Source organism: Megalops cyprinoides, chromosome 2 (genome assembly GCF_013368585.1).
Source record: "Megalops cyprinoides isolate fMegCyp1 chromosome 2, fMegCyp1.pri, whole genome shotgun sequence".
NCBI lineage: Eukaryota > Metazoa > Chordata > Actinopteri > Elopiformes > Megalopidae > Megalops > Megalops cyprinoides.
In genome coordinates, this window is record NC_050584.1 from 33,211,665 (window position 1) to 33,235,292 (window position 23,628).

The 23,628-nt window shown below is 40.4% G+C and overlaps 1 protein-coding gene across 1 annotated transcript; it reads left to right on the forward strand.

Moving 5' to 3' along the window:
- The first annotated feature begins 5,602 nt into the window (after positions 1-5,602).
- slco2a1 (solute carrier organic anion transporter family, member 2A1) lies at positions 5,603-23,380 on the forward strand. Its single transcript, XM_036522710.1, has 14 exons — positions 5,603-5,758; positions 13,371-13,508; positions 13,926-14,088; positions 15,147-15,359; positions 15,447-15,545; positions 15,786-15,925; positions 16,212-16,287; positions 16,651-16,815; positions 17,007-17,214; positions 19,219-19,366; positions 20,474-20,646; positions 20,925-20,989; positions 22,300-22,423; positions 22,576-23,380. The coding sequence occupies exons 1-14, from the start codon at positions 5,690-5,692 to the stop codon at positions 22,697-22,699; spliced, it is 1,905 nt and encodes a 634-aa protein (XP_036378603.1). The 5' UTR covers positions 5,603-5,689; the 3' UTR covers positions 22,700-23,380.
- The last annotated feature ends 248 nt before the right edge of the window (positions 23,381-23,628 follow it).

The following is a 23,628-nucleotide window of genomic DNA, read 5'->3' on the forward strand; positions in this document are numbered from 1 at the left end:
AGCTACAGATCTGTTTCTCTTAGGAAGTATTCTCCAGGCTAGTGTCAGAGATTATCGGCTTCCTGCTGATGCTTACTTGGCAGTCAATCCTGTGCAGTATTATCACAAACCTCCTTGGTAACATAACATGTCCAAAAACATCTTGATTTTTAAAAAGGAAGAACCAGGCAGTTTTTAAAGAGTATTCTGTGATATTGGGCAGATGCATTTGGAGGTGCATTACACCTGCAAATTCCAGAGAAGCCATAATGGAATAGCTGTCCAGTTTCAATCTTTGTAAGACTGTCATACAGCCATTGTACAACCTTTTGGTGTACATGTTTTGGTTTTAGTTATTTTGTTGTTTATCATTATGAAAGAAGAATTTCACAAGGATTTATCTGTTTTTTTCTTTCCATTTAGATTGTCCAGGGCTAGAACTCAGACTACTGAACATACTCATCAGCAACTAGTTTGTCAGTCACATAGTGAAAAATCAGAAATGGGTCAAATTGAGAGCACCGGAATTGTCATTTCATACAATCTTTTTATTGCTGTATGCGTGTGCATGAATTGCCTTCATAATCACTGTATGCCAAGGGTGTGTGTAGAAGGGTGTTATGATCTGCATCCTGAATTTGTATCTGTAACAATGGAAATCAGGATTCTGTTTCACCTCATACGGTACATTTTAACCTGGTTTTGCAGACACTTACTATGAAGTGGTCTGAAGGAGGTACAAATGATGTTTATGACTGAAGCCTAGGGGTTCCTTCTGTTGCTTTGTTCTCCCTGAGTCACATGGAGGTGTTAAAAGTTCCAGTTGCCAAGGCCACAAGCGAAAAGTGAAACATGTCCAAAGTCCAAACATGTCAGCGCTCTGTCTGAGTGCTAGATAAAATAAAAGGCTGTTTTTTTTTTAAATCAAAGCTTTAGGTCTTTGTGGAGCTGCTGTCCACCAATGATTGCTATTTTTGTCATAGATGTGTTACTGCAGATTTTCCCATAGCCTTTGGCTGAAGTAACACTGAATAACCTCAGATACAGAGATCTGAATCGAACATTGTGTTCCAATGTAGATGGCCTGCTCTAGCTTCTATGGAGCCTAACACAAAAGAGATGCGTGGAGCCGCAGGTACAAGCAGGTCATTGAATATTACGTCCAGGTGGATGGGAGAATCTTTGTCTGATCCACATCTGTCATGCGTGTTGCCCTGTTTCCCATTGACACTCCTGTTACCAAAAAGCAGGTTTCGTGCTGTCAAGGGGTCATTTTTTCAAAATCTGGTCAAGGAGTTCCACCAGGTCACATGGATTCTCAGAAGCTTTGCACACACTACCCTCATTTTGTGCTCCATACCTTGCCCTTGACCATAGAATTTCCACAAGGGGAATCTTTGTGATGCCCGCCTGGCTCTTGTGGATGGTCATTTGGTCCCTTGACAGGTATAACCACATTTCCCTTGTCTCCCATATACTGACACAGACTTCAAGTGCTTTCATTGTGCCCATCTTGGAATCAAGTCACTGAAAATCTGAGAAATTTCATGCAAGTGCAATAGGGGGAAATTTTCAAATCTAATTTGTGTGGGAAAATTGAACTACTCCAGTGCTGGATAAATCCTTGATCTCATTCTTTCTCTGAAAATTTTTTGAAAACATTGTTAAAAAGCATGATGAAATGCATAAAGATGTGGTTTAACCCTGTCTTCAGATTCTTCTGTATATACAAATCTACAAAGCAGTTTAACACCTAATGTCTCACTTGATTAGAGTAACATGTTTGATAAAGAATCAATGCTCTTTTGATTGGTCATATTCAAGCACAGATTGTTGTACATACTGTATTTAAGCAGTTTAGTTGCAATTTTTAGTTTCAGTGACTTGGTTGTAGACACATCTCATGTCTAAATCTGTATATTAGCTCTGTATATGAATATGGTGATTGTATTTTTACCACCTTAATTTGAACACACAAAAATGGAACATAAATGCAACAATGTGGGTATAAAATGTTACTTACAGATGGTTTGCATGACAACAGTTACTATGGCAGCCTCAGGGGAAGAGATTAGTCATTAGCAGAATGGACAGTCTGAGTCTTCTAGTCTCAGCTTGCATAGATTTAAACACTGTACTTGAGACACAAAGTTTCACAGAAGAGTTGAAAATATTCTTGCTGGTACGGTGCCTCCCCTACAATGGAATCCCACAACTTTCAACATTAAAACATGCTCTGATAACACTTGCACCATTGAGGATATTAATGACAATCAACAAGGGTATGCCACTTCAGCTTTACCAGCTAAGCCTGCAGATTTTTAATGTTCAATTGAATTGTTTTAAACAGCAGAATTTGAAGACCTTTTCTTGGATGGACTAAGAGTTCTGTTTGCTGGTTACCCATAGTTTTTAAGTGACAGTGCCATAGTTCAAAAGCCGCAAAAATGAAATGCAGCTTTGGGCAAGCATTTTTCTGAAAATGAAAAGCCATGTTTAATACTTTGTCAGAGGGTAACAATTTTATATTGTCCAAAATGGCTACATTAGCACTTGAAAATGTAAATGTCTTGAGGGCATCATATGTAAGTGATCAAGCACTACAAATTACTCAGCCTTTACCTGCATGGCCATGGTTTGGCACTGCTTTGGAACCCTAATGATCCTATTTGTACATCTATGCTGCTAAATGGTATTAAGGGGGTATTGTTTTTTTTTATTAAATCCAGAACTGTATGTATTTCAAAATATGTCTTTGTATTGTTACTTTGTATTGTTTTAATTACATTACCAAAAATTGAATTCACCTACTGTTCAACAGTATGGAAATAATTTTCAAACAGCTGGTGAGTAGTTTGGAACATTTAGGACTGTGATCTTTTTCATAATCTGCGAGCTTATTTTTTTCTTTTCCAATAAATGTGTGCAAATGATATCTACCATAATGCTGTCTGCCGTTTGTAAGCCTGTGATGTTGTTTTGCTATCTATTTTGATTTTTGGTAGACTGCCTTATGAGATTATTCTACAGATTTAGATTGGTTCAAATGATGTGTTGCTGTCATCAAATTAAATCACCAAAGAATCCATGCAGAGGAGGGTTACCAAACTGCAGTTCTGAGTGGCTGTGTGGATGCCATCCCTGATGTTTTCCAGCTCACCACCACTTTCAGAACAAGGAAGGGCGGCTAAATTGGTTTCATCAAAGCAAGGGTGAGTTGGATCAGGTGGTTTAGTGCCTGTCCAGAGTGAAAACTTGCAGCCCCTGCAAACCTCCAGGAGAGGGTTCCCTCTTCAGATTTCTCAATCAGTTTGACCTTGATCTCTGGAAGAATGGGAAATCACGAGAGGGCCTTTCAAACAGACATACTTGTGTTCTTGCTTAGGTCAGCTCGGTGTTGAAGACCATGGAATGAGTTGTTCTTCCACCCTGTGTGAGGAGTAAGCCCTTCGACATCAAAAACATCAGCCTTAATCCTGCACAGAGCAAAGGGCAGTGAAAAAGTGTGTAGACAGGCGGAGTACAAGGATAGTTTTCTCCCTGTCAACTGTTCACAGACAGGAAGCTGAGCAAAGCAAAGAGTCTGCTTATAACCAGGATGCCAATTTAAGGGAAATACTTTTTTTTTTTTATCCTGGCAGTGGTAATAAAGATGTTATGTGGTCACCCATGCAGATGACAAAATGTAGAAGCTACTCTCTATCAGCACTAAGATGGTTCAAGTATGGAAACCACTGGTGGCAAACACTAACTAGTTTGTGCTTTTTTAACATTCTAGTAAAATTATTCCATTTTACCTTGTGCTTGTTCTCTTTACTCTTGTAATAATATCTGCTACAATGACAAAATGTTAAAAGTGTACCAGGCCCTAAAAACCATGTCCAACATGAAATGGCAATCCATTGCAGGTTGCAGAACTGGCAAACCAAGGCAGGTTGTACAGGAGTTTGTGTTTTTTGGGCGGATGTGCTAGAACAAAGACAAAGAGACACACAAAGAACATTCATGATTTTTTCTGCTTTTCACACAGTTGGTTGGCATCATTGCAGATGGCACAATGGATAAGAAGCAAACACCACATGGAATGAAACTGGGTTCTTCTCAAAGGAGCTGGAGGTGGTGGAAGGGTACTATTTCTCCACAGTGAAAGTTAACAAGAGCCCCACATCACATGCCTCAAAGCAGACGTCTGCTTGTTCACTAACCTCAAGCCTCAGTTGTTTGTCCCTTTGATACAATTTTTATGGAACGGGTCTCTCTTTAAAGCATTATTTCAATCTCAAAAGGTTACTCATAACAGTAGACTCAGATGGTGGTTGGATAGATATCGTTTGTTTGGTCTCCTTCATGTTTCTTAGTTGCACCACATCTCAAAGCTTCTAGTATATGCAATAACAAAGTACCAGGACATTTGGGGCTGCCCAAGCTTTCTTCATTGCTCTCCAATCAATCAGTTATGTAATTTCTCTTCCTGATAAAAGTATAGTAACTGAGTTACTTTGCAGGTGTTCTCTGGTTGGGTTCCTTTCATTAGTAATTTTGGCCTCAAAATGCCTGAGTCAAAGTCAAGTCATGATGTGTAAACACCTTTTTTTCTGAAATAATTACTCACTGCTGACAGTCAGTGGTTTGAACTTCCCTCCCCATGGAGTCACATTTTGCACCTAGGATGTGACTTGGCTAATGACCAAAAACAGGAAAATATCCTGGACTCAGACCTGCCCCAGTCCTCGATCCTCATTCTCTAGACAATTCTTTAATACTCCTGAGTCCACCTGTCATCACCATATGGTAGACTGATGGTCCGTCTATCTAGTCTCACTTAGTGCTGGATTTTTTTTTCTTTCATAATTGCCTCCAGAAATACTCCCCCCAAAAGAGTCCTGTGGGAATATTTGGGCATTTGAGGTGTACTGCGTTGTGTCAAAATTACCTGTCAGCATATGTGCCCATTGGGTTGTTTGAATATTGGCTGACAATGAATGCCTTCCATATACATCTTCAGTTTCATGCCTGAGGTTTTATCATTTAACCCAAAGAGACTGCCGCGCCTTTCTCTAGAAGAATAACGAAGTGAACCGGAGCCCGTGAAGCCTTCGTTAAGATATTCCCAAGCGTTTATAGCAGTTTGAGTAATCTTTATCATACAATTTAACATGAATTTCACTAATTCCGGAGACAGCACGTCGGGAAACTTGATCTAATTACATATTATGATGTCCCTTATAGTTGTTCCCATAAACCCATCCCTCTTTAGCGTTTCCCATTTCTAAATCTACGCAAATGCAAGCAGTTCTTCGTTCGCCAGTGGGATCTAATACCGGACTGGTGTTGTAGCTGACACATGAATGAATACACAAATGGAAATGAACAATAAAAACGTAAACGATTTTTTCCCTTTATATTACGTATTTATACATTCTTTAACGTAAACTGGTTGGTTGTTGTTTTAAAATGACAGCCTATATTGCAGCCAAATATGGTCTTGTCTTACGTACTTCAAAACATACGCGCGTGGACATGAAGCTCCGCTGAAGTTTGTGGGCAGTGTCGTATTGCATCACTAAAAGGCATAAAAGTCCATTCACGATGACAGGAACAGAAGCACGGAGGTATTGGCTTTACTGTCACAAGCTACAGAAGATACAAAAAACTTAAGAATTCAATATAGATTTTTCATCTGCTGTTCTGAATATTGATTCTATTTATAATGGAAATGAACGCAAAGGAAATTAAGAAACCAAAATCCAATGTTACGTCCTTGTTTTGCAACATTAAGGTAAGACTTTATATCATTATTATATTATTATTCTTCTTATTATACTATTGTTATTAGTAGTAGCAGTATCTGTAATATCTCAATAACTATTAAAGTAGCGTGATTTGTCCCCTCACTAGTGTGAAACAGTTTAATAGGTTAATGGTATAACACATTATGATATAGAAGGATGACAGTAATTGTTTGGTTATGAAAGTTTACCAGCGTTTGTTCTGTATAGAATTTTTGCTGTATTTGCCCATACTAAAGTTTGCTAAGATATCTGAAAGTGATGTCTTAGCAAGTGAATAAAAACAAAACAATTACAAAAGGGCTGACTTGTAGGTATATCTGTATCATTGAATCACTTTACAAGAAAATGAATTCCAGTTTTGGTATCTGTAATTAGGGGACACACGATTTTATTACAAGTGTCTCAATTAACTCCAAAGTATTTAATGTAATCAAAATGTGTGTTCGTGTGATATTTTCAATATCAGAATCTGGCAATTCGGGTCATCTGATGGAGAGTTGTTTAATACTCATCAGCAGCACCTGTACACCCGCTGTGATTAATTTCCATCGTAAATGTTTAACACTGTTCAAGTAAATCCAGTCTTTCATTAAACCAGCAGATAATTTATTAGAAAACAAAACAGTGATCAGTAATCAGAACTCTGCGCTTAGTCCCTCTTTGTCGTTTTGCCAGAGGGATATATGGACCGTGTCAATAACTTTGAATAAACATACCAAAATATTTTATTGACATTTAAGATTTATGGCGGTACATCCTAAATTAAAGGACTAGTTTATGTTTATATGTTAACCTAAACAAAGTTGGGGTACTCAATTCTACCCCGGGAGACTTTTAGCTTCTGTGATCTTTCCATCTTTTTACTGAAGTCTGGTGCAGATAACACTATTGCAGGAATAAGTAGAGAGTTTACAATTTTTGTAAAATAGACGTAGTAATTAACGTGATGGATGAGGATTGCAAAACAAGCTGCTTATTGCCTGTTGTGAATCGCCTATAAGTAATATTCTTATTTAGAAGATAGGAATGATGCGACACAATGACATGTATTTGCGCAATGAATCAAATAACTCAGTGGTGTTTATCTTAAATTGCATGGCATAGGCCTACCACATTTTACCTGTCATGACAGACCAGGGGGTAAAGAAAAAAAAAAACAGGAATATCCGGTAAAGCTGGGAGACTTGTCAAACATTTCAAGTTTTTCATATCCCCTCTTTCGAAACAGATGTTTATGGAATTTTGTAGAGAAGTGCGCTATATTGACGTCATATTCTCTCTAGGAATTGCGTTTGAGGGGTAAAGGTTTTGTGCAGATTATCATGAACCATTAGAACTGCCCTGGTACAAAGAAATAAAGAATGATAGGTATGTAAAATCTTTACCCTACCAGAAGGATACTATTTCATGTTAACAGAATGTTATCAACAGAAAGCAGAAAACTAAGGCCTTGATTCCAATTGGAGAGATATGTCCCTTGAAGCTTAATGTAATAATAAACAGTATACTTTCTACCTCGGTTGGGCATTTTTCAAATTTAGAAAGTTTAGGGGATTGACACTAACCAGGTGACATGAGTTTTGGCTGCACTGATGTTGTTGTCTCCATGTATTCATCTGCATGAGGTGTGAGTCACCTGCTGCTCAAAGAGGAGTACTGGTATTGTAAGGTCGTCATTCTTGTACAGCCAAGACTGGAATGTGTTGCTTCTAGATGTAAATATACCTCGGTCTTGCACAATAGTGGAGAGACTTGTGTCTGTCTGTATGTTGTACGTGCGTATGTCTGCAAGAGTACACGACAGGGGATGATACAAATTGTGACCTTGCAGTCAGAATGTGTGTGTGATGTTTTGAAAGAAGTGGTGCAATAATGAACTAATAAGACCATGGTACAGTCGCTCTCAGTCATAGCTTTTGCAAATGGTTTCAGTTTCATGAATCATGTTTAGAGTTTGCTGTAATACCCACAGTAAATCTTTTGTTGTACATACTTATATGAAAATCAGCTTACACGAAAGTCTTTTGACTTGATTAGGACTTTCCAAGGTGTTAATATAAACATGCTTGTAAATATTTTATGTTATAACAATATTAAACAATCATTCTAGACTGTATAATTCATAACAGCTTTATACTCCTAAAACTGTTAACGTTATTTCTTATTTCTCTGAAGTTCTCTATAATTTTGTGTTGTTACTGTTGTCCAAGGTCTAGAACTATGGTATGAATCCAGACAACAGGTTTCCTTCATTTTGACTCATAATTAAATAGAGACATTTTCAGAGATCGAAATGACATCAAAAAGGATTCAAAGCAAACCAAGAATTATTTAAATATTCAGTCACAACTAATTATTCCACCCTGTAAGATTATAGTACTTCTAACTTCTGACCAGACGTGGTTCAGAATCAGAGAACTGTTAACCTGATGGCCTTATTATCATAGTTACAAAGGAAGCTCCACACCTTGGCGCCACGTTACAGTTGGAGCCAAGAGCAATTGATTAAGGCAGGCAACAGCCATCAAGTGTAGCATAAAACCGGGAGTGGGCAATTGGCAACCATCCCCACACAAAGGGGCGGTCAGCATCAAGGGATCCCGCTTTTCATTGGGAACATAGGTTGATGTTGCAACAGTGTAAACCTATTGTTTGTTGCCATTTGTTTCATGGTATAAAAGGCAGATCACGTTAACATTTCTATGAGTTAAAAGCTTCGCTGGCAGAGATGCTGCCGGATTCCATCACCAATTAAAGCTTTTTCTCCAAGCGCGCTTTTGGTCCGATACGTTTACTTTTAAAATTAGAAGAAAATCCAACAACCCTAACAGCATATAACGTGTATACATTGTTAGATGTACAATAAATGTTCACTCACCAGTAAACACCTATGTTATGTGTATTGATCTTATTTCCAGTATTAAATCAGGACTCATCTGAAATGGGTCTAGGGCCTATAAATGGGACTTGCCCCATATTTTTGTGAAGAATCAATGTAGTGCAGTTAATATTCTTCCACTCTTCCTTGGCACATGTCCAGCAGAGGTCAACAGGAGGAGTTGGTGCCCTGTGTGGCCACACTTCACGGTGTCAGTTGGTGCCGAGACTCTCGTTAGTGATGACATAGTCTGTCAGTGCGCCATCATTGGTGCAGCACTATGTTCTGTTGCACACCACAATACTGCATAGGAAAAGACATCAAGGCTGTCTGTTAGTGTTACTTATCACATAGGATCAGTGTTGATACACAGCTGAGAGGGCGTACGTGTGTGAAGTGCCCGGTCAAACAAAACCATGCACTGATTTGGGAGGTTATTTTTTTCTGGAGGGTAGCATTATCCAGATCAGGTATTCAGATGGGGGAAGGGTCCAATTAACATGCATGCACAATCACTGCGCAAGCATGTTCATTCATGCACGCTAGCTATACCGTCAGCATTTACGCAGTGTGAATGAATCAAGCAGCATGATTAACCTGCAGACGTGCATGTGCTTGAATCTCTGCCTGTCAATACACCGTCATTTGACTCAGTTAACTTCATGTGACACATAAACACATGCACATGACTAAATTGTAGGCTATTAAATCAGCTGACTGGCTGGGATTCCCTGGAAATACTTGTATGTTAACTAATCATGGGTTTCAGCCTTCTGTCTCTCTCAGCAGGAAGCTATTGATTTGCAATTGAGAACATAATAACAACAGAAAGTACAGTTGTTGGTGTAATCAGTGTCCTTGAGGGAAACTGTGTAGTGTTTAGAAGGCAAGTGTGCACCTGAACTGAAGAAATGCTCAGAGGCATTGCACATTAAATAATAGGGAACTAACTGGTGAAGTCATAGCACTACCATGCTTTGATCCTTGAGTAAGACCTCTGAATAGGAATTGCCCTTATTGCCTGAAAGACCTGGGGAAGCTTTTGTGTTTTCATATCAGTTGACTCTGTCATGTGGCTTTCCTTTGGTAGCCTACTATAAAATAGTGTCGCTGTCTGTTGTATAACTTCAAAAAGTTGGTGTTGCTGTCATACTTTATTTGCAAGTTTTTCTTCATAATTAGAATATCGATCTGATGTAAAAGAATCTCCTTTTGCTGAGAGGTGGCCAAGGGGTCCTAGAGCTGCCTTTTGCTTGAAGCCCCAGAGTAGCTCAGAATACCACTGCTGCAAAGTCATCTCATTCCCCATTAGCATCCATGGAGGTGGTGCCCTTTTGAGTAGCACTGAAGTTGTGTCAATATGTGGTGTGTATACAGTACCAGCCAAAAGTTTGGAAACACTTTTTTTCTTTATTTTTACTATTTTCCACATTTTATAATAACGGTAAAGGCATGAAATCTTTGAAATAACACAAATGGAATTATACAGTGACCAAAAAGGTGTTATAAACCAATCAAAGCTATCTTATATTTTAGATTCTTCAAAATAGACAAAAATATTTTTTAAATTGTTAAAAAAAAAAAGAAATTCATACATAGGCATCAACTTCACTATTTATATTTGTCTAAGGAACAAATGCCAAGCATTTAAGCATATGTCTTTAGATCAAACTGTCTTTGAATGCATGTTTTCCATTATCTTAATCAGGTGTGTCCATTTTTTTTTCTGGTACTGTACACCACGTGAAAGGGTCTTAATGGAAAGAGGAACTTTGAGCCAGAATTCATTCCCCATATGGCAGTCACAGTAGCAGTTTAATATTATAGTTAATAGGACAAGCACTGCCATTTAAAAGATGTGAGTATTGCTCAGTGCTGTCTGCTGTTTTCATTGTAGAAAAATTTCAGAAGGTTTTATGTGCCTAAATGTGCATTTGCCTTGATGGAAAACAATGAGATCATAAACCAGTGGAGAAAGGTAGGATGTGATGTGGGGCTACTGAATACACAGGCTATTTTTGCAGGCAATGTCCAGGCAAATGGTACCATGCAAATCGTGCATTGAATTTTCATGGTGCCAGTTGGTTGCATTGTTGTGCGAGCATGCAGAGAAGAGGTTTTAAATAGTTCGTCCAGATTCTCCTTCCTCAGCAAAACTACTGATATCAACAATGGTGTCCCACTTGTGGGAGGTCCAGGAGTGCGAGGCTGGTGAACTTCCTGCAAACATCAATGTTTCCACATGCTTTGCCACTGCACACCCTGTCGGGTTTTACTGAGAGCAATATGCCACTGCAGCAGATTGCCTGTCATCAGTTATTAATATGATTTCAGTGGTGGTGCCAGTGCACACCTCTAAACTCCCATCAGAATCCACAGGGCAGTAAAAGAGCATCGTCATTAATGAATGATCTTTGCAGGTAATGGGCAGGCAGCATGCCTCTCCCACCGGATGACCATGGAGGAGTTAAATACTTGCATCGGAGCAGCAGTAGGTCTTCAGGGGGCTGTGTTTTTAATGAGATGGTGATGGGCTCACCTGGGAAGCCACTTTGCAGTATGTTGGACAGACAGACAGAAAAAATGAAAAGCGCAAAACCAGAAAAAAGCACCAGAAATATTGAGGGGAAAAAAAAAGTATGTTGCCGGCCACAGGTTACCAAAATGTCACATCTATTAAATGCTCAAAGTAGCAAAACTGTGATATAAAAACTAAATTAATAATCTACTGATAAGCATTAGAAATACACTAAAGTGCTGAAAGGCACAAATACTACTGTAAAGTCTCATGGAGGATGCATGGTGTGCTGGTGAAAGATTTGACTGCATGGAAATATGAAGGGTGTCTGGATGCTTCTCGCAATATGCCTAATCATTCAGGGCATTAAAAGTGTCTGAGAGGGATGGCTTCATATTTTCTGAAAGAGAAGGTTGTGCATGCCCTACTGACACCAGTGCACATCCCATCATCGACTTCTGAGGGAGATTGCCCTGGTGAATTATGACCTGTCTAGAAAGATGGATGGCCCATGACACTGTTGCAAGTCTGTCAAAAAGCCCTGAGGGGGAGATTAAAATAATCTTCAAACCTTAAAAACAGACTCTGAACTCTGAGTATGTCTTTTGCCTTATGGATGCAGCAGTTTAATATCACGGCTGAGTTTCTTTCGGGAGATATTGAACAAATTCAGCCTTCAGATGAAACAATCTAATCACAAAATGAGGGGTTTTACTTGGCTGCCTACACAAACACAGGGTGTGGCATAATAAGTAAAGCTCAGCTAGTGATAGTAGAGGAAGGATTGTTAGCTGTGTAAAAGCATCCATTGTATTTGCCTGTAACCTCTTCCTTTCAGTTAGCAGCAGTTTTAACTGTCCCAGATGGAATCAGAAGAAACATTTATTTCTCTGTTTGCCTGGCTGTGGGCACATAACAGAAGTGGTAGATTTTGCTATCTGTTTTCAGAATAAATCTAATCTAACTCATTGTTCCATTCCTTGGTTCTATGAGCTCATTAAAGAGTGGCATTAGTATGGCTGAGGCCATCTGCAGATACATAAAGGCCAAATCATGTTCCAGGCTGCTGGGAGCTCATCCAAGAAAGAACTTAATCTGACTAAATATCTGGGCTGCCAGGAGAAGTCTTCTAGAGACAGAAATGTAAGCAATTCCGATACAGGTCAAAAGCCTCCCTACCCTCAGAGCAGAGAAACAAGAGAAGGGTTCACACATCATGTCTAATGCATTGCCTGCCCTGTGCCTTCATGGAAAACCTCAATCAGATGATTAGATCCCAAACCATCAGCTGTGAATATTAGCTCCCAGTACTCAGTTTTTGCAACCTGCACCATGTCCTGCTATTTTGACAAAAGCCAGGTTCCTTTCTCCTGTTTTTTGGTTTTGAACTTCTCTCCACTCTCTCTACCTGCAGATGACTCTTGTCTCAGTCTTTGAAGAATTTAGTTTACTGGTAACCTTGTTGGGAAGACAGTCATGGTGATCAGCCAGATCTGTCATTGAGGAAGGAAAAAAAGTTTTTCAAGTTCTCGTTAATAACCAAATGACTGGCACTCGTTTTTATTTTATGTGCAGGTCCTGTGCTCTTTTTTTTTTTGATAAATCAACCAAATGATTTCTCCAGTGCTGTAAGTGCTTTGAGGTGCTGTGGTGATTGCCTAATATGGTGAGGTGTGTTGTATGTATTAAGGTAGTGCCAAGGGAGATTAATTCACTCCAAGCCTGGAGGATCTAAACACATTGTTCTTGGTTGTATTCTGTGATATGAATGGATGTTGATTTTGCAAGAGGTAATGACAAGGTGATTAATGATGTTTTTTCTGTAGTCATATTGCATATCATGCAGCAGTGAGGCGTTGGCATTGCTGTCATAACTTTGACTGACTGTGAAGATGTTTGGTGACATTATTTCCAGACCAGAGGCTGAATGCTTTAATACTCTCTCTGGCACTCCGTGTATGATGGTGTAGCTTAAGAGGAATGTTTTCATTTGGCCCTGTCATTGAACACCGTGTTGGCAATGAGAAAGCATTAGAGAGTGATAGTTACAAGTCATGACAATACATCCCATCAGTGTTCATTATGCTGTGACAGGGTTTGAACGTAAGCACTTCCGTTGGGAGGTGCACTGTGGCCTGTGATATGTGCCCTAGTCCTACAGGGGTGGACTGAACTCGGAACGGACTTGTTCTCTTTCCTGCAGCTCTTCGTGCTATGCCATGGCCTGCTGCAGCTGACCCAGCTGCTCTACAGCGCCTACTTCAAAAGCACCATCACCACCATCGAGAGACGCTTTGGCCTCAGCAGCTTCTCCTCAGGCCTCATCTCCTCCCTGCACGAGGTAGCACGCTGACCCCTCATGACCACATGACCTATCCGCCTATCCCAAGTTTGCAGTTGGCAGCTCACTCAAGGACATTAATCCATTTCAGCCGGAAAGCATCCGTGTAAAGCATAGTAATACTGAGGCACTTGTGTCTCCAGGTCTTTGGTAAGGTGGCAAAATAACGATGTGATAAATATAAATTCCAGCGTGATGCTTTTCTGCCGCAGCACTTTAGGAAAGCGATCCCTCTGGGTGTGGGAGTCCTTTTGATGAATGGTATTGCATTATCTGAAATTGCCATACGTTCTCTCAAGGCGATGCTCAAACCCCTCACTCAGATAACAGAGGCGGCAGACGCTGGCACCTTTTCCTAATTTGTGCACTGATTTGGCAAATGTGGCCATGGTCTGATGGGCCTCCTTTTGCCTGCAGGTGGGGAACACAGTGTTGATTGTGTTTGTGAGCTACTTCGGAAGCAAAGTCCACCGGCCACGTATCATTGGGCTAGGTGGTCTCCTCATGTCCATCAGCGCAACAATCCTGGCCTTACCTCACTTCCTGTCCCAGCCCTACAAATATGGCACTGTATTAGCCGGTAAGAACATATGGCTATTTAAGTGCAATCAAGTGTCGGTCTGTAAGAGCCTTAGTAGCATACTTTAGTTGGATGTAAACATAATGTTTCAACTTTGTGTAAACTGGTAAGAATTAGGGAGTGTAACGCTGTGTTATAATGTTGGTTGTAGAATTTGGGCCCCTAGGGAATACCCATTCAAATTCTATAAATTAAAAGCAAATCGAAGAAAAACATAACAACATGCAACTGGAACAAGCAACATTATACACCACACATGTCAGAATCTTAGCAAGATATAGAGTCCACAAAGAGCTGCTACAGTAGATCTGAGAAGTGAAGTGATTGTTTGTGTGTGTGTGTGTGTGTGTGTGTGTGTGACAGAGAGAGAGTATGACTAAGTATGCATGCAGCAGTGCACAGTTAGGCTATGTAAGAGTTATATCCAGTTTGTCGTATTTCAAGAGCCTAGTGTCATGCTTTAGAGTTGATGGCTACATTCTGAGTGTTTTGGATAGACCACAGTTACTCCCCATTGAAAACCCATAAAGCAACCTATAGCAAACCTATAAAGCACTAGGAAAATGTATATCTGAGGAAGCTGAGGAAAACTAAGAAGATTTCAGTTGTCTTTCAGACAGTTCCTTTTCTTTTAGATGCATGATTCCTTATCTCCAGCATTAAAAATACCTTGACCTCATGTTGAATACCACACATGGGCCACCAAGATGTTTTCAGTTCTGAGAACCTTATGCAAGTCTTGAAATCTGTACTCTGTTATTTCCAAATGAATGATCTTTTGAACCAATAGCTTCCAAGGCCTTAAACATGTCTGTTGCAGTGGTGTCTTAGCACCTAGTAAACACACAGTCTCCCAACTCTACTGTAACACTGCAGTCACACCTTGTTACAATATTACAACAGTGTTAGGAGCAGGTCTATACAGTACTGACAGATTAACTATTAACTATTAACTATTAGCTATTAACTATTAACTATTAACAGAGGGGTTGAGTTTCTTTGATAAAGTGTTCTTTGGTGGCTAAGGGCCTGACCTGTATTGTGGTTTTATGTGACAGGTAACCAGGACATGTGTGTGCCTCAAGGAAACTCTACTAAGCTTGGGACCTGCAGCCTGGGGAACTCCCAGCAAACTACAGAAACCAATAACCTGTGGCTAATAATGGCCATAGCCCAGCTACTGTTTGGTGTGGGTTCAGTGCCCATCCAGCCTTTTGGCATCTCCTATGTGGATGACTTTGCCAGGCCAGGAAACTCCCCCTTGTACATAGGTAACTCACTGCCTGTTACGGACTATGAGAGGGTACTCCCACAAATGACAGCTGCATTCTTTAAGTGGGCTTTTTTTCTCTTTGCAGCCATTCTCTTTGCCGTGTCTGTGTTTGGGCCAGTCTTTGGGTATCTGCTGGGTTCTGTGATGCTGAGGATCAACGTGGATGTGGACAGAATTGACCCAGGTGCTGCAGTTAGATATTTGGTTACCATAGAATCCCAGCTAACTCTGATGGTGATATAAATTTCATGAAATAGGTACTGCATATGACATACAACAACCATCAAAATGTCGTGCACTACAGACGGTGAAGGGATCCCGAAGTAGCATTTCAATATTAGTACTGTCAGTGCATATCACTAACAAAGAGATCATGTGTATATCCACATAATTAATTGTTTCTAATGACTTCTCTCCAACAAAGCCCGCTTGCTAGAGCTGACGCCCTCTGACCCACGCTGGGTGGGGGCCTGGTGGATGGGCCTCCTGGTCTCTTCTGTGTGTCTGGCTCTCACCTCTATCCCATACTTCTTCTTTCCTCGGCACATGCATACGGAGGAAAATGTAGGTAACAAAATATGGCCTCACAGCTTCTTTTTAGATCAGTGGTTGTTCATACACTACTGACATTAGCAGTCAGTCACTATAAACTATCATGATATGGGATATGTTTTTCCCTTTCTCTGAATGAGTCTTTTTTATTTTACAAATATTAATTTTGGAATTTAAGATTAATTTGTTTCTGTTAAGCTGCTGTTAAATTTTTGTTTTTGTTGAGCTCAAAAGGTATATATGCATGTATGTATACATGCTTTGTGCATTACTTAAGCCAACATGTATAATGCCACAGGCCACTGGAGATGAAAGTGTTTTTTTGAAAGAAGACCCAAAGAATCCTGACAGTTCACTTTTGGACTTCCTCAAGAGTAAGTCCTTCATCACTTTCACCTCACTTGGAGGGTAACAATGTCAATGATCTGCTGGGAACTTCATTAGATGCTTTTATAAACAATTCTCACCACACCATTTCAATTTATCCTTGCAATATGTAGTAATAATTCAGTATTGTTATTTTAATGGGTCTCAACTAATTCATATGTTCTGTAGGCAAGGTCTTAATCAACTTGAAATATGTTTGCTCCCTTTCTTTCAAGGAAAAGAAGTGTCACAACCTGTTGAGAACTGTGACAGTCTCTAGTTACTACAACTTATCTGACCTATTCCTATCGGATCTCAACGGTGTAGATAATGTACATATCTGAATGCATCTGCCACTGATCTTGTTGCAGTGTTCCCCCGGCTCTTTGTGAGGCTGCTGCTGAGTCCACTCTTCCTGCTGCTGGTTCTGGCCCAGTGCTGCTTCTCCTCTGTGATTGCAGGCCTGGCAACCTTCCTCAACAAGTTCCTAGAGCAGCAATATGGCACGTCAGCATCTTATGGCAGCCTGCTGATTGGTGAGGAGGGGCAAGGGAGGGGCAGAAATATAGAAGGAGGAAGGGAGAGGTGAGAGGTGTGGCCTTGAAGGTGTGGGAGGAGTGAGGAGTTGGAGAATTGCAGAGTCCCTTCTGAGGCTTTTCCTGTCTCCAGTTTCTCTCTGTGGGAGCAAGATCCTCACTAAAAGGCCATGTCCTCCTGCCCCCTGCAGGTGCTGTGAACCTGCCGATGGTTGCTGTGGGGATGCTGTTGGGTGGGGTGGTCATGAAGCGCACCAGCCTGTCCCTGAAAGTCATCCCCAGGTTCTCGGTCACCATGCTCTTCCTCTCAGTCCTGTTGTGCGTGCCACTCTTCTTCATGGGCTGCTCCACACAGACGGTTGCCAGGGTCACAGTCTTCGATCACCAAGACGAGTATCGGTGAGCTGGTGGCTCTTCCATTTTGTTCTCATGGGAGTTGCCCATGTGCTGAGGTGTTTCTCTTAACAATTCATTCTCATCCATTTTTTCAAATATATATAAAAAATAACCCTCAAAACACTGAAAGTCAATACACCACCTAGTGCATGTACGCCTTATGTATAATTTTTTGCATGCCAGAGAAGTCAATTACGGACACCTAGATAAATAGTTTTGTTTTGGTCAGAATGTAGAGACAAGAACAGATGCCCTGCAAAAAACTATCAGCAACTTTCCCTTATTTTGTTTAATTAAGAAGAGTGATAGGATGTGTGCCAGCCTGCTGTGTCAGGTCATGGGAAAGCTATTCATTCGTTCAGTGTTATATGTGATTTTATGTGATGGTATACCAGAGACTGCTTGTGATGATGTGTCATGATTCCAGGTGTACATACGCTGACAGATTTAACTCAAGGAATAATCAGATAAAGGCATTGGACTGACAGTTCTCCTACTTCAGTCACTGTTGGCTACATAAGCCAAAATGTAGTGGTTATCATTGCACAACATTCACTAAGGAAATGTACAGTGTTTCAATTGGATGGGGAAAATCAGCTTGGATGAGTCTGGTAAATGTTGATGTTCTCTATCATAATAACACAGCCACAGGGTAGATATTGCAGTGTGTAGTGGATACTTTACCTGATAGAGAATATCTCACTCAGTGTGCCTGAGAAAAGAGGAAGATGTGTTTGTGTGCGGTGTCCTTAATAGGTTGTGTGCTGCACGGTCACACATGAACACATACGTGCACATTCCCATGTCTAACAGAGTACTCACCATATGTCACTGAGATAGCTTCACTTCCTTATGTAGACTATTGGCTGCCTTTCGCTGAGAGAATAAGGTTACCCAGCAACCCCTGTGTTACATACTATAAGAAATGATCACATGCATATATGCTTTGGGTAGCCCGGGGCAAAAACCGAAGATCAAATGAGGATATAGTTTTAGCAGACCACTCCTTTGTTCCCTAAGAGTGGTACTTATCAGTGCATGGGAAATTGTTTTAGTCTCAAGGGAAGAAGAATAAGAACAATGACCATACATACCTATAAATGGCAGATGAAGTGCCTGGTGTGGTTCAAGCAGTCAATGTATTTAGAAATGCAATGCATGCATTTTTTGGTTTTGGCTCAATTTTAAGACTCTTCAAGACTTTTGAACCGAATACCTGAAAATGCATTATTTTTAGGAACAATTATGCAATGTCTGATTAAGTGCTTGCTGTGAGAGATCTCATGCTGTAAAACTGCACTTCTGTGACTATAATTATTATCATGTCTTTTCAATCCTGTGTAAGATTGTGCTGACGCTAGGGTTTATTTACTTTGATGTCCTTGTCAGTAAGTTTGGATGCCAAGTAGCATTGGCAAGCAGTTCAGTTTATCTTCCTCATAGAATGTGTTACAATAAACAATTATATTCTGTTTTTAGCATTACTGCATCAAATCCAACATTACTGTATGTTCTTTTGCATTATGCCAAGAATAACTTCACAAATGGAACCGAACAATATAATGTAAACAGTGAAGAAAAAACTGCTTGGAAGAGTCAGGAAACAGTTACTGTTATAGGAAGAATGGAATGGGACCCATGGGCATATGAATGTCAGAGTGGATATGTAAGATGGGTTAACTCAGTTAATCTTAGGTATTCAGACATTCTAAAAAAAAAAGTGATATCCTGCTGAAAAGGAATCGTGGATTTGATGCATCCCTGAGATCTGCTGATCTGATGTTTTCCAGTGGTGCTTAGAGTGGCACAGGCACTAGGCCCTGTGTCACAATTATACTACAAATGTCTTCCCTGAGAACTACTTATTTCTGAAAATGTCAATTGCAATGAGTTCTGGATTTTCAGCAGTTGTTTAACCCTGAGGCAAAAGCTTGTGATGGCACCCTTCTGATACTGTATGATTCTTTTAAAAATGAAGCCTAAATGTCCTCATCTTGGAATTCACAGGCATTTGTCCACGTGCAAATCCAACTGTTCCTGCTCTGAAACCACCTTCAACCCGCTGTGTGGTTCTGACGGCATAGAGTACATCTCGCCCTGCCAAGCTGGCTGTTCCAACTTCTCCAGAGACCCTCGAAATCCTCACAAGATTCAGGTAAGAGTCCATAATTCTGTTTTTACAGAAAACAGTACAGTGTACAGAAAACAGTGGATTGGAGAAAAGGGCTGGCTAAGGCTCTGGGGACCTGTGTACTTGTTTAAACTTTAATTAAACTCATCTGTTTAACCGTTTGGCATCTGGTACAGCTGAACAAGGACATAAACAGTGCTGTAAAACCTACAGGATGTGCTCAGCGGACAATCAAATTGCCCAGGACGAAAACATCTAGACAAACTATTCTGTTTCAAACAAGTCACTTAGAAGTTGAACATTTAGGATGTAATCCACTCACTTATTCACTGTGGCATTGCTAAGGATGAATTTTTTTTTTTTTTTTGACTCTGCGTACCTGGTGACATTTAGAGATGATTTGTCTGTTCCACTGTATATTTCAATTAGATCCCACTGGCTTCAAATCATGGATTTATTTTATTGAAAAATAGTCCAAATTAATGGAGACCAGTGTGACATAGTAGGAGGTGAGCTAGCCTTGGAATCAGAAGGTAAAAAGATGCAATCTTGAGTGAGGCCCTGTGGTAAAAACTGTATTTAGGCTGAATTACTTCAGCAACATTCATGTTGTGTGAATGAGCAGTGTGCAAGGTTCCCTTGACAATGGAGCCAATAAAAAGTGTGAAGGAACATTTTGTGCTTGATATCCAGTACCAGTCAAACGTTTAGACATACCTGAACAAATAACGGGAAACATGCATTCAAAGACATTTTGACCTAAAGACTTATACTTAAATGCTTGATTTTTTTCTTAGACAAATATAAACTGTGAAGTTGATGCCTACGTATGCATTTCTTTCCAAAAAAATTAATTAAAAAAAGGTTTTTGTCTATTTTGAAGAATGGAAAATATATTTTGACTTGTTTATAACACTTTTTTGGTAATTTCATTTGTGTCATTTCATAGTTTTGATGTCCTTACTATTATCCTAAAATGTGGAAAATAAAAGATAAAATAATAAAGAAAGAAAAATGAAGAAAAAAGTATGTCCAAAGTTTTGACTGCTACTGTAAACTGGTATTAAGAGTGTAGCGGCAGGAAGAGCTATCCTGTCAGTGACAGCCTAACTGAAACACTTCCTCCTGCAGGCCTACACCAGCTGCAGCTGTATTATTTCTAAAAGCAATCCCCTAGGAAGTGGCCGTCCAGGCTCCTGTGACAAGAGCTGCCCCCACTTCCTCCTGCCTGTCATGTTCCTCATATCCCTCGCCGGGTTTGTTGCCAGCATGACCCACAATCCCATCTACATGATGGTGCTCAGGTAGGATTCGCACCATCTCTTCACCTTTATTCAGAGCATGTTAATGTCCACAAACTGACAGCAGCTGATAACATCTGAGTGTTGTGGGTCACAGTGTGGGCCGTAGTGGTAAGGAGCGGGGTTCGTCAGCCAAAGATGGCTGGTTGGACTCCTAGATGTCACACTGCTGTTGTATGCTCAGTCCAGCTGTATAAATAGATGATATGTAAACTGTGTACATTGCTCTGGAAAGGTGTGTGCTAAGTAACTGTAACCTGGTCCTTCTTTTTTGGGTTTAGAACTGTGCCCCATGAAGAGAAGTCTTTTGCTATAGGAGTTCAGTTCTTGCTCATGAGACTACTTGGTAAGTGCTTTTAAATTTTGTCTCTTGTTGCCGCCTTTACCCTGACGCTCATTGTGCCGTTTGAAGTTGTTGAAGTTTGCCGTTCGAAAGTATATCGTACTAGTTGCCCTTTAGGCTGTAATTGTGAAAATCTGATAGTACTGCGTCCTCAAACAGACCTTGCTCTCAGCTGAGAACTGTCTCATTGTGGAACTGTACACATCCTGTCCCCGTACTGTCGCTGTACCTACTGTATGCACTTTTGTAAGTCGCTTTGGATAAAAGCGTCTGCTAAATAAATAAATGTAAATGTAAATGTAAGTCAAACTTAATTATGGATTACTGGTGATTCCAACTGATGGATTAAGTACAGAAGGATTTGAGAATTGATTAATTTGGCAAGAAAGGATTGACATTCTTTTGAATGATCTCTCCGCTGGGAGGGGATGGGAGGCAAGAGCAATGGCAAACTTGCTAAGTCCACTGTAATGATATTCAAACATTTTATTAGCCACTTCTTGACCTTTTATCCATATCTCACACTGAAAGTTGTCAAAGTACCACCTATTAAATAACTATTCAGACAGGAAAAATGGACTTTCCGTCTCACTGTGTAAACCATGTGCTTTAATTTAGTGCTATAGTGCCCTCCAGCGACAAGAAAATTAACTAACCCAGACTAGAAAAGAACAATGCACTACTTTAGTCAAAGTCAAAGTTTTTTTACTTGTGCCAAGGTACAATGTACAGTAAGCAGTGAAATGATGGTCGGCAGCAGGGCAGACTGTGCAAAACTCACAATAGAAAAAAATATTTTAAAAAAATATAAAAAGAAACAACTTAAGGAAGATATAAAACACAATAGAAAAATGTGCAAGACATAGAAAAATGTGCAAAACGAAGTTAGACTCCAGTATGAGAGTGTGAACTTAGTGTTCTGATGGCCTGGGGGAAGAAGCTCCTATGGAGCCTCTCAGTATTGGCCTTGAGGTTGTGGAGGCGTCTGCCTGACCGCAGCCACTGAAAGAGTCCTTAGTTTGGGTGATGGAGGTCCCTCATAATCCTACTGGCTCTGGTGCTGCACTGCCTGGCATACAAGCCTGGAGGGGAGTTGTAACAGTCCCTGTGGTGCGCTCAGCTAGTTGCCCCACCCTCTGCAGGGCCATACGGTCCTGTGAAGAGCAGTTCCCATACCAGGCAGTGATGCATCCTGCCAGAATGCTCTCAATGGCACTACAGTGAAGCTATCAATGCTGCAGATTGCTGAATCCACAAATACCTCATTGTGATCAATACTTATAAGCTTCAATGTCTTGTGTTTCCTTTCCCAGCATGGCTACCTGCACCTGCCTTATTTGGAATGGTCATTGACTCCTCCTGCATTTGGTGGAAGCCGAAATGTGGGAATAAGATGGGCTCCTGTGGTTACTATGACAATGATCTCCTCAGAAACAGGTAAGGGGAGACTGCTGTTGACCTGAGGGGGAGATACAAGGGAGCAGAACTGTCATAACTGTGTGTAAGTTATCACAATGAAAATAAGAGGTTATGGTTGCCACGTGTTGAGTTGTATCATTGACGACTTCAACCGTCTCGCCTTCTTGCAGGTACCTGGGCCTCCAAGTAGGGTTCAAAGCCATGGGGATCTTCTTGCTGACCATGGTTGGCTGGAAGGTGCAACGCATGAGGGAATACAGTTTAGAGAACAGACTGGAACAGGCTAATGTGTAGCCTAGCTCAGCTGCCATGTAAATACTTACCTGTGTGATTTACTGTGTGTTTACAGTTTATTGAAGTAATAGTGCACTTCACATTCAGCCTCTTCCTTAAAGGGACAAGTGAGAGGTATCACACACTGCCCTGTGGACTTAACCAGGGTTTCCCTATAGCTTGGAGGGACACATGGTGCAGAACCCTGCTGTGTGCACTGCTTCCCCTGGAACTTCAGAGGTTGGAGACCTGGGCAGACTGTTTCCTTTTTTCATCTGCAAATGATTATCGGATCACATTTCCATTGCTTGCTTCCAGTTTTCACTGGATGTGTCTCCTGTTCTTATAGCCAGGTATTTAGTCTCTCTCCAGCTTTCACCAAAAATCTTTCATCACTCAAACAAATTTGAACAGAGGGCTCTGCAACCATATGCAATCTTTGAAGCCAGACCTTTTTTTTTTGCAAAAAATGAACTAGTTCTATTCCCAGCATGCTGGAAACATACAAGCTAATGGGGCAGTCAGCAAGGTTATAGATCTTAGTCAAAGAATCATCATCAAATTGTCTGCCTGTGATCACAGAGAAGAAAGTCATCTAAGCAGTGTCCAGTATACGTTCAACTTTATAAGTACAGCCATGTCATTTTTGGAAAATAGCCAGGAAGACACCACCGGGGAAATTGTAGGGTATCAAGCTAGAATTAGGACTATGCTCGACATTAAAGTTTTTCACTTGATTAACTGATGATAGCTGTGTAGCTATGAAAATTCTATATTATTCTAGATAGCTAGCTGTAGTTGTGTCTGAATTCATGTTTAACACAAACTCCAAATTCAAAAACAATATGCTATTCTGCACTATAGTGCAAGTAATCTTTCACTTTGCCAAAATAACATTTGAAGAAGCAATGACATGACACCATAGGCATAAATGTATCCCTTTGAGTCAG

Bases quoted from the DNA above. Each gene is read 5' to 3' on its own strand.
- slco2a1 (XM_036522710.1), top strand. From the start codon at position 5,690: ATGGAAATGAACGCAAAGGAAATTAAGAAACCAAAATCCAATGTTACG. The intron at 15,360-15,446 runs GTAACTCACTGC...TTCTCTTTGCAG, and splicing joins AAACTCCCCCTTGTACATAG to CCATTCTCTTTGCCGTGTCT. The intron at 17,215-19,218 runs GTGAGCTGGTGG...TGGAATTCACAG, and splicing joins GATCACCAAGACGAGTATCG to GCATTTGTCCACGTGCAAAT.